The sequence below is a fragment of the Hippocampus comes genome, unplaced genomic scaffold (genome assembly GCF_001891065.2).
Source record: "Hippocampus comes isolate QL1 unplaced genomic scaffold, H_comes_QL1_v1.1 scaffold347, whole genome shotgun sequence".
Taxonomy (NCBI): Eukaryota; Metazoa; Chordata; class Actinopteri; order Syngnathiformes; family Syngnathidae; genus Hippocampus; species Hippocampus comes.
Genome location: NW_017805872.1, coordinates 434,090 through 444,567, shown reverse-complemented (window position 1 = coordinate 444,567; position 10,478 = coordinate 434,090). Strand labels below are relative to the sequence as shown.

The following is a 10,478-nucleotide window of genomic DNA, read 5'->3' as shown; positions in this document are numbered from 1 at the left end:
AAAAAAAATCAATATCTGATGGTTGATGCACAAAAGTGGGCCACAGACAGCCCAAGCATCCGCACCAGACCAACGGAAACGTGGCAATGCAAATCCACATCACAAAAGCAAACGCTGTTGACCTGTTGGAACGCAGACTGAACCAGGAAGAAAGAAGAAGGCGCCGTCTTATTCATCCTCATCGGTACATCCCTTTTATACAGCGCTTGTCCTCTTTCGGTTCGGTGCGTATCCCAGCTGACTTTGGGGGAGACGCGGGGTACACCCTGGTCTGGTCACTTAAGCTACATGCATGTTTTTCGAATGGGGGAGGAAGCCCGAGTACTTGTTAGAAAGCCCACGCCAACGTGCACTCCACAGAGGAGGAAAAAAAATGTTGTTTTAAATAGCAGTAAATTAAGGACAATGTTTGAAACGCTGCAAATTAATTTGGTTTTCATTTTTTTTTTGGAAAACAGTTACCCCTCGCCACTTAACGCTTCATGTTTTGCGTTTTTTTCCCAAAATACTGTATTCATAAAAAAAATTTTTAAAAAATCAAATAAGAAAAATAAATCTCAAAATAAAAATGAAAAAAAAACACAGCCATATTGGCAGGCATTTTGCGGGGGTTTTTTTTGTTCGCAATTAACTGTGAAAAATGAGGGTTTACTGTATTTCGGTCATCGCGACTTCAACAGCGGTCATTTTGTTCGATCGCTCAAGCGGTCCTGAGGGCCTACCTCGCGACCGTGGACCGGATGTTGGTGAGCCCTGCGGTTGAAAGTTAGCCACCGTGCCTTGAAAGAGCAATTGTGTCGTGGTCGTGTTTGTGTGGAAGTTATTTCTCTCTTTGGGGCATCCTGTGGGCTGATGGAAAGGAATTAAAAAAAAAAAAGGATGGGTGCTAAAACAACCAAGCAAGCAAAAGGCGCTCGCTCCTCTTAAGAGTTAGAAAAAACAAAAAAAAAAACAGCTATGTGCATCTCCCGAATAGAATCGGGTCTGCTGGAGGACATTTATTTCTGACTTGAGTTACATTTTGATCATGTAAAAATGGCACTTTTGTCCTTCTACAGACCTTATCTTACCGATTGACTGGCAGTGTGTTTGAAGAAAAAGGCAAATGCTTAGTACACACCCTTGAATAAAGTACAGACACAATTTTGACATGTTCAAGATCTCGGCATGCACTACACTGCTTACTTTGGATCTTTAGTTTGGATTCACCAACTACAAGACTCGGTATATAAAAATGTTTCTTTGTTTTTTTTTTTTTTTTCTCGAGTTTTCTGTTTTTTATCTAGACCATCACGACAGATCCAAACAACTTTATATTTTCCGGTAGTCAACCGTTGACATCCCACGACTTACCTGCTTGTCTGTGTGTTCAACACAAGACCACCCACTCAAAGACGCCAGACTCCTGCTCACATCTTGTAAAATGAGGCACTTAGTATTCGGCCACATGTAAAATTGTTGTCCAAGTCCCTGCGTGCGCCCCCCCCCCCCACCCTGCCCCAATTTGAACAAAGCTTGACCATGAAAATGGCTCATGTTTGTTTCTTTTGCCTCCAAGCGACACTTGTTGATCTTTGCGGGAATTGGAAACATTTCCAAGACCGACATAAAATCACCTTGGTCGACGACGGCCCTTCCAAAGAATTCCGTCAGATGTTTGATACGAGCGCATCACATCGAAACCCGTGCCCTTATATGTCAAGACAAAATATAACATCCAGGTAGATCAAGAATGAGGCATTTTAAACGCTTCGAAAACATAACAGTTGCTCTTCAAGATTTTGGCTTTTCAACTTCAACCCCACCGTCCAAGGCAAAAATACTGAAGGGTTTTCAAAATCGTTTTGGGTCGACAACGTCAGCGTTCTGTTTTCCTTGGGCAGTTCTTTGTGCTGGAAGGAGAGTTAGCAGCCTTTCACAGCACTTTCGACAGGCCGGTTCCCACTTTCCCTCATTCCAAGCCTGCCGGCCTTTGACCAGCTCACGCGACCCTGACATGAGCAACACGGACAAGCTGCTTCTTCATCAGCGGATAAGAAACACCTCTCGAGTATCCTCGCGTGTTAGCACCAGTCCTCATCCTCTCTCTCCCTGAGGCTTCCTGTCGCTCGGCTGTTTGACGCAGAGTTGACCCCAAAGGTGAAGTGGTACCCGTTGGGGACCACGTCTGCGCGCCCTTGTGCGGCCGCCGCTGTGACGGGAACAGCGACGGCGTCGTGGGAAGAAGACGAGGTGCTTGCGGAGGCGCCGCCCCTGGCGGAGTGCGACAATACTTGGCTGCTCACAGCGTCCTGGAAGTCTTCCGTTTCTTCCGCGAGCGCTTGCGGAGAAGCTCCCTGCAGCTGCCGGTCTAAATTTGGGTCGGAACCAATGCGGGTGACCGGTATCGGGGAGCGGTCGCTGTCCCCGCGCGAGCACTCGTGTTCTGAAAGGCCACGGCTGGCACGAGTGTGATGTCCGGCCATCGTGGTGCTGGCAGCGGATGAGAGGGGGGAGGAGTTTGCGGTCTTGTAGGCCACAGCGGGACGAGGAGTGAGGGGAGTTTGGGGCAGCTGCCTGCGACCGCGGCCTGGTGTGCTTGAACCAGAGGGGGCGGGTTTACTCCCAGTGCTACCGTGCTGGGGGGGGGGACAAAAAAAAAAAAGTGACCATCCATAATCTTATCCAAATGACAACCCCCCGCCCCAAACAGCGAGTAACTCACTTGTTTAAGGATGGCGGTGTCTTGTCCCTCTCCTGGAGATGCGGACCGGCTTGGGCCGGCGGACTTGGCGTGGCTCGTCTCCCTGGAGCCGTAACGCTCGCAGGAATAGTAGCGCTGCTTCTCCCCCGCAGAGGAGTGATGCCTCCTCTCGTGCGGCCGACTGCGGTCGCGCTCCCTCGCTCGTTCTCGAGACAAACCTTCGGCTGAGGGGTCAGTGAATGAGCCTGCGGGGAGGGGGGGGGGGATGCGCAAAATGACAAAACTGTAGGCTACACTCTGTCATATAATTCTCATCATATTGCAACTAAAATATGACTTATTAAAAAAAAAATACAGGAAAATAATCTCAGAGCGTGATTGAGTTTGGCTCCAAAACTCTTACTTTTACTTTGGTAAAATACTTAATGCATAAGAGAAACAGAGCGTCCATGCCAATAGTTCATTTTGTGATCGTGACTTTGCTGGTAAATATATTAGATGGATGAGTCATAAAACATCGGGCTTCTCCAGGCGTACGCCTGGGAAACGATATCCGGAAACAAAACCGATGTCCTGACAGCCTTCGTGGCTGGGATGCACACAGCTGATGCCCTCTTGCCCAAAACCTTCACAAAGTCCACGTGTAAATGTTTTTCTGCGACATTAAAAAAAAAACAAATGTGCACATACATAAACGTAGCCATGATGAGTATACTGAGCATCACCAAGCGGTCATTTTGAGGCAGGTGTAATCATCTCTGCCCCTCATACCAATGACGACCTGTGATGACAGACTGACGCCTTCTTCATCAGCTCCAAACATGCCATCCAGGTCACTTCCCTCCCCTGCGCCTTCATACGACGCATAAAAGAGTCTCTGTCTCGTGTCTTTCCAACCTGATCAACGCACACCCCCATTGACAAAGACAAAACCAGCAGTGTGGAACGCTGGAAGAACAACGAGACCATTCAACAGTGAACGCCATCATCATCGTTGTCGACTCTGATTGGAAATGGGGGAGGGGGCGGGGTGATGCCGCGTCACCTTTGACCAACTTGTCAATTGACTGGAAACACATGATGGAACGCGGCCACAATATGAATCCCTGGCTTCAAATGGCACAGCTGTTGTCGCTTCGTCACCTTGGTTACAAGAGGAACGAGCGATGTGTCGTCGTAGTTTTGTTCACTGAATGAGCTCCTCATTTTTTTTTTTTGGGTTCCTCCCCTTTTCTTCAACGCATGCACGAAAGCACACATTGTACGGTCGAATCATTTATCTCACAAATACAGGACCACCTGTTTGAAAAACTTGGCATATCCCGCGAAGGTTTATTGACTGTTACTGTGCGGTGACTGTTGACGACGTTAACATGCGTGCTGGCGTCCCTCGGGACGACTGCGCTGAGAACGACAAAATACTGTACATCCTCCGGTGCTGTGAACTTACTCAACAAGTGCAGAGCGCGCCATCTGTGGAGTAACGAGCACTGAAGCTGGGGCCTTACAGAAAAACAAAGAAGCAGGCTGGAAGGCTGGACACGAATCCCTCGCTATCACCCGATTCATCTTTCACGGCCTCGCTGTTTCATGTCGTGCAGTTTTTGTTTTGTTTTTTGCAGTGCATTGTGTTGTGCGTCCTGATTGGCTAAAAGGGACTGTAGACTAATGAGCTTACAGGAATCAGAACTGCTCTCATATTAATTGGGAATTTCTACATTGTGAGACAAATAACGGTTTTCTTATCTTGTCTGACATGCTGACAAAGAAAAAAACCCAGAAGTATTTTCTCTACTTTTGACTGACCAACAGTGCTCGGCGGCTGCACCGATGTCGCTCTATCCAGGGATTTTGGCTTTTTGTCTTTGTCTTTGTCCCTGCGTCTGTGGCAGCGGTGGTGGTGATGATGATGTTGATGGACTCGGTCCGGGCCTTGGACCGCTGATGATTGATGCTGACCCGGTCGCATCAGGTTGTAATCCTTCAGAATGACCTCCTGGTTGTGCGGCGGGGTCAGCGAGGAGGCTGAGCGTCTTATGGGACTGAGGTCAACGATTGGCTGGAAACGGAGAGAAAGCAGACGGCAGTGAGGAGGACGTAACGTGACGGAGAGTGTCAGGTCGTAACGAGAACCAAAGCTCTTTGACTGGATCATGACAATAGTCACATCGCACAGTATGAAGGCAACTTTTTCTTTCAACGCATTCCTATTCCTCAATCATACCAACCCCCAGGTACCGATGTTGAAAAGTTTAGAGAAGAAAGACCTTCAATATTTAGGATTACATAACTGCGGACTACAGATTTAGTGGACAAAGAACAGGCTGGGTGATGACATGACGATTTCTGGCTTTCTTCTTCATGGGCGCCGAGACCAATTATCGGATTAACACAGTTGTGCGTGTGTGTGTGCATGCGTATGTGTGTTTAACATTTGCTGATTAAAAAAAAAAAACCTATTCTCACCATTGTGTTTCATTCCGTATGTGTGTTTAACATTTGCTGATTAAAAAAAAACAAAAAACTATTCTCACCATTGTGTTTCATTTTTGTTGAATATCCTTTTAGCAGTATGTTTGACCGTTCTTTGTTACTGTGCCTGGATTGTCCACTGCCCTCAAAATGTATCAGGCAGGGAACCCTCTTCAAAAAGCTCAAATGATTGTTCAGGGGGGGGGCACGTTTGCGATTCTTGGAAATGCGTCTGACCCCTTGCGCAACACAGAATCGTACAGAAATGGATTTTTGCCTGTCATATTTGGCATCCTAATAAAGCGGAACGTTTATGTTCGATGTACAGTAACGGACCGACTGAAACAGCTGATGAATGCTTCAACTTCTAAATCAGGAGTAAATTGTTCATTAAAGGGGAAGTCCATCCCCAAATTTTCTTGACAATAATATGTTCTACGCAGCCCCGCTCGTCCACACGCGGCATTCTGATTAGCGATGCGGTAAAATCCACACGTTTTTTGTCCACCTCCGGGGGCGGCCATTTTGTCATTTGCCGTCAACTGGAAATGACATCACAGTCACTCTGTGTTGCCTACAAAGTTATTTATAATGCACCAATTTGAGACATTCGGGGGTAACAATAGAACAACACAGTAAACAAACGTGACTACGTTATCAAGAATGAACTTGAATGACCTTTTGTCATTCAAGTTCAAACTGCACCGAGATGACGGAAGCTCACAGACACCAAGACAGACATGAGAGAGGAGAGGAACAAAGAGGTGGCACAACAGGTGGTACATACTGCCAGGTGGGTCCCAGGGACGTGGCGAGGGTGGCTCCGCTATCAGACGGCACACACAAGAGGGAGGTGGGCAAAATATTAGCGACGGGCATCCAAACGAGGGAGAAAGCGAAGACAGAAGAGGAGAGAGAGCGATGAAGTTCAAGGTTGGCGGTAGCCGACATTCTCGAAAAAGGTGACAGTCACTTGATGTTGGTGTTGAAGCACCGTCCGCGGGGGGCAGTTTGGTCTCTTTTCTGCCACAGAGTTTCCCATCGCGGAAACACAAAACACATGTTGGTCCACTCGTGGCAGAACTCTGACCTGACTTTGCGGTGAATCATGCATAAAATGGGTGGAACGTGAGACACATGCTGCAGGAAGATTCAAATGTGACCCAATCATCCATTTCAAATGTGTGCCTACCCCTTGGCTCGGGTTCAAAATATATTTATCCAATTTTTTTTGTTTGTTTAACATGAGTAATGCCAACCTCCTCTTCCAAAAAGCCACATAGGAAAAGTGCATGTCAGGTGACGCGGGAGAGCAGGAGGGCAGAGAGCAGGAGATCAACTAGCGAGAGCAGGCAACTAACCAAAACAAAAAAAATATAAATAGCCAGAAAAAGCGACTACACTTCACAGAATGGCATTAAATTAAACAATTTAAACTGATGATTTGACTGAAAATGACAAATAAGTTGCATTGCTCATTTTTATGATCAAAACTCGGAATACGGTGCAAAGTATAACATCGACACGACAGTGGCGGAAATTCTTCTTCTTCTTTTTCTTTTTTTTTCCAGAAGACTTCCTGGCAAATTTCTGGATAACTATGGATACAATTTACAAGGTTCATTAAGAACTCCAGAGTCCAGAATAGTCACAAAAATCAGTTCGTTCATCAGGCTGATGACCAGCGTTTGTTTCCAACATTACATTGCACTTGCCAATACAAATATAATATGTCATAAATAATCATAAAAGGCTTGCTGTTATTGCAAGGAAAGGATGTGAAACTAAGTATGAACTCACTGGAGTCTCTTTAAAGGTTATCTCTTCCGAAACTTTTGCTAAGCAAAATATATGGCGCCCTATTTTTTTTTTTTAATCTCTTGTCTCATATTCATCTTTTGATGTCAACTCCGATATAAAGGAAACGGCCTCAGTGTTACCATTTATTTTGGAGGGGAGTGTAATTGCAGACAGACCGAGTGGCTGACTTCTTACACGACTGATATTTCCAAAATAAACACGAGAAAGCAAATAGACGCAGCGTCCTGGAGAGCGAGGAGCTTACGTAGTACTCCGCATTGAGTCGAGGCAGAGAAGCTGCACGACTGTGGCCTTCCAGGCCAGGGTATGCTTCCGTATCTGAGATGATCTCCACCGGCTTCATTTCAACCACTTCCTGAAAATACAATGAAGCACGCGTGGCAAAAGCAGGTGGTCCATTGTTTTAAGTGCTCTTGGTTGTGGCGCTTTTTTGTGAGAGGTTGTGTGTGTGTGTGTAAACCTGAGGCCTCGTGGAACACTGCACATCTTCTGACTGGCCTCTCTGTAGTTTCCTCCGCCCTTTGGGTCTCAGGGCGGCCAGAGAAACATCTCCCGACTGGGAGTGTTTTATGGAACTCCTCTGGGCAAGTCTGCTGTGAAGGAAAAACAACAAAAGTGTGTTTTATCTTTCGCTGTTCATCTCCGAGGAAGGTAGAATTGGTTAGCGTTTAGAGCAACGTAAGTACGCGTCGTGGGAGAAACCAGTCGAACGCCGTTGATCATTTCGGAACTCCTCTGGGCAAGTCTGCTGTGAAGGAAAAAAACAACAAAAGTGTGTTTTATCATTCGCTGTTCATCTCCGGGGAAGGTAGAATTGGTTAGCGTTTAAAGCAACGTAGGTACGAGTAGTGGGAGAAACCAGTCGAACGCCGTTGATCATTTAGGTCCAAATTGACGTCACTGACTGTAAACGCTCACATTGCGTCGTCGTTCACCAAGGTGGCGGTCGTGGTTGCGACAGGTGGAAGAGGTGACGTCTTTGCTTCGGACTCAGGCTGGAGAGGCAAGAGTTGTTCCGGACTGGCGATGGGAGGCTCTACTTCCTTGATGTGACCGAGGGGAAGTATAGGACGAAACAAGGCCCCCAGTTTACTCTACAATAAAAACAAAAGTGATAATGAACAAAAGGCATGATGTCAGAGATCCTCATCTGTTATCGACTGCACTCATTATTTCAGTACACATCCATTTTCTACTTTTGATCCGCACGTGCACAAGTACCTCACCAGTTGCACTTCACAATGCAGGAACATTTCACTCAACTACCGGATTCCACTTGAATCAAAGTCCACGAATGGCTCGTGTACCTGAACTCCTCCCGAAGGATGCTGCTGCTGAAGTCTTTTGGCTCGATTCTGCTTATAGTAGTCGAAGATCATGAGAGCCGCATAGACTTTCCCCACAGTCAGCTCATTGTCTGGTAAAGAAAGCACACAGTAGATGGCGCCAAAGTACCAAAAAAAAAACCCAAAAATAGGAACACAGGAGTGACCCGTGATTCCTTGGTGGCTTGTTTCCATAGCACTGTCAAAGAGAACTCGGGCTTACATTTGTGTGGCGTCACAAGAAGGTCAACGGTCTTCGGCGACAAGCTGGGCCAAACTCTGTTTAATTCCCTTTTCAAGTCAATATCGCACAGATGTTGTGCCAAGACTCCTGTGAAAGCAAACATTTGACATGAATGTGCAGTTCTTATCAAGGATATGATGATGATCACGATTCACAAAAAATCATATGCGTCATCCCAGCTGCAAAGAATTCCAAACGAGCTTCCGACCGCTCACCGGATGCCAGCTTGATCTCGAGGGCTGTGCGAATCAAGGCCATGAGTGTGGAGGTGAAATGCACCGTGTTGTCGTCCGCAATCGGCATGTTCATCCTGACCAAACGCTAACACGAGCGGCAGAAAAAGACAAGGCAGCTTTATGAAGCGGGAACATTCACACGCGGCGCTTGTTTCCCAAGACCCTGAATGTTAGTTTTTTTTTTTCCTTAACACGTCGAAAAGTACGACTGCAATCAGAAAGCCACAAGAGCGCGGACTACTGTAATCAGTCATTCTTGGTTTTAATTCTCGTTTAATCCATTCCAGTCTGTGCTGCATTCTATTCATTGGTCATGCAGATTTCACATTGAGACATTCACATCGAGGCAAGGCAGGGCGGGAGGTACATGCACATCTACATCCAGATCCCTGAAGCATCAGAAACAATGCAAAAAACACAAACAGCATGATGTCCCTAAAAGAACATGTTTTCCTGTGGGATAGCAGAGCTCAAAGCTCACCTGCTTTAAAACAAAAAAAAAAAAAAAAAAAAAAAAAAAAAAAAAAAAAACCACAAAGACAATGAGAGAGATGACGAAGAAAAAGGAGGTGGAAAATAATGGGCAAGAACGTGAAGTATTGTGTATGTGTGAAAAGTCTCGCAACTATTTCCGAGAAACGCACAGCGGTAGCGTGTCAGCTGAGGACATGAGCGCTAGATAACGACGTATCATGCAAATGGGGAGGAACACCCACGATAAAGTCACCGGGGAGATTTGAAAAGTCCCCAGTGTAAGCAACCCTGCATCCGAATTAAAATGCTAATGAAGAAAAAACAAAAAAAACAAAACTACATTTGCTTCAACATTCTTATTCTTCTACCAAACTCTGTGTAAAAAAAAAGCGGGTTGCGACAGGATGATCAGTCGGGAGTGAAGTTACAACAAGGTGATTTAAAAGTGTCATTTAAATGCACGGCAGCTAAATTGAGGAGCTCCGCCTGAAAGTCTTCAATAAGTTAGCAGCAGCAGCAGCTGCTTTCGTTGAGTCTGGACAGTGATTTTTAAATCAGACCGGCAAATTGGTGCCGTTGCCTTTCATCTGAGGCAGCTGGCGAAAGTAAAGCCTCTTCGTTCTCAAGAGCACTTTGAAACAGTCATTCATGCTTTCGGATGACTGTCATGCGCTTTACTTTGGAGTCAGCCGATCCTCCATTCAGCGTCTCCAGTTGGACCAAATTGCTGCTGCTCTCCTCTTGACTGGTACTCGTAAGAGGGAGCACATGACTCCTACACTCTGGCATCATTTTAGGGTTCTTTTGAAGATCCTATTGTTTGTTTCCAAATCTTGAAATGTCCTGGCCCCACCCGCCCTCTTTGAGCTCCTCTATCCCGACGCACCCGCCCGGTGCCTCAGGTCTGCGGACCAGACACGATTAGAGGTACAGAGACCGTTCACAGTCACATTCTTATGTGTGGACCTCCAGGTTCAAGAATCTTGGTGCTGCTATTTCGCAGATATTATTTTTTTCTACAGCTCTCTTTAGGCCAAATTCATAAAGAACGAATTGTGGCCGCTGACGGCACCTTCAATTGCACTTCATTTACCCAGAGTCAAAGATTCATCCTAACTTTTCTTTTGTCTTTGCGGGTCTGTGAGAAACGCTTTGTGATAATCTGTGCAGACATGTTTTTTTTTTTTTTTTTTTTAAAACCGAATTCAGTCAAAGGGCTCAAA

The 10,478-nt window shown here is 46.1% G+C and overlaps 1 protein-coding gene across 8 annotated transcripts in view; it reads right to left on the bottom strand.

The window, feature by feature from the left end:
- Positions 1-956: 956 nt before the first annotated feature.
- Positions 957-10,478, bottom strand: part of cacna1bb (calcium channel, voltage-dependent, N type, alpha 1B subunit, b) — a 75,580-nt gene continuing 66,058 nt past the window's right edge. For all 8 annotated transcript variants that reach the window (XM_019888756.1, XM_019888757.1, XM_019888759.1 and 5 more), the window contains 10 exons: positions 8,761-8,866; positions 8,525-8,632; positions 8,284-8,393; positions 7,895-8,070; positions 7,437-7,569; positions 7,221-7,331; positions 5,943-5,981; positions 4,490-4,742; positions 2,705-2,928; positions 957-2,618 (listed from right to left, as the gene is read on the bottom strand). In XM_019888756.1, the coding sequence (XP_019744315.1) occupies positions 2,064-2,618; positions 2,705-2,928; positions 4,490-4,742; positions 5,943-5,981; positions 7,221-7,331; positions 7,437-7,569; positions 7,895-8,070; positions 8,284-8,393; positions 8,525-8,632; positions 8,761-8,866 (1,815 nt within the window). In that variant the 3' untranslated portion in view covers positions 957-2,063. The remainder of the gene's footprint in view (positions 2,619-2,704; positions 2,929-4,489; positions 4,743-5,942; positions 5,982-7,220; positions 7,332-7,436; positions 7,570-7,894; positions 8,071-8,283; positions 8,394-8,524; positions 8,633-8,760; positions 8,867-10,478) is intronic.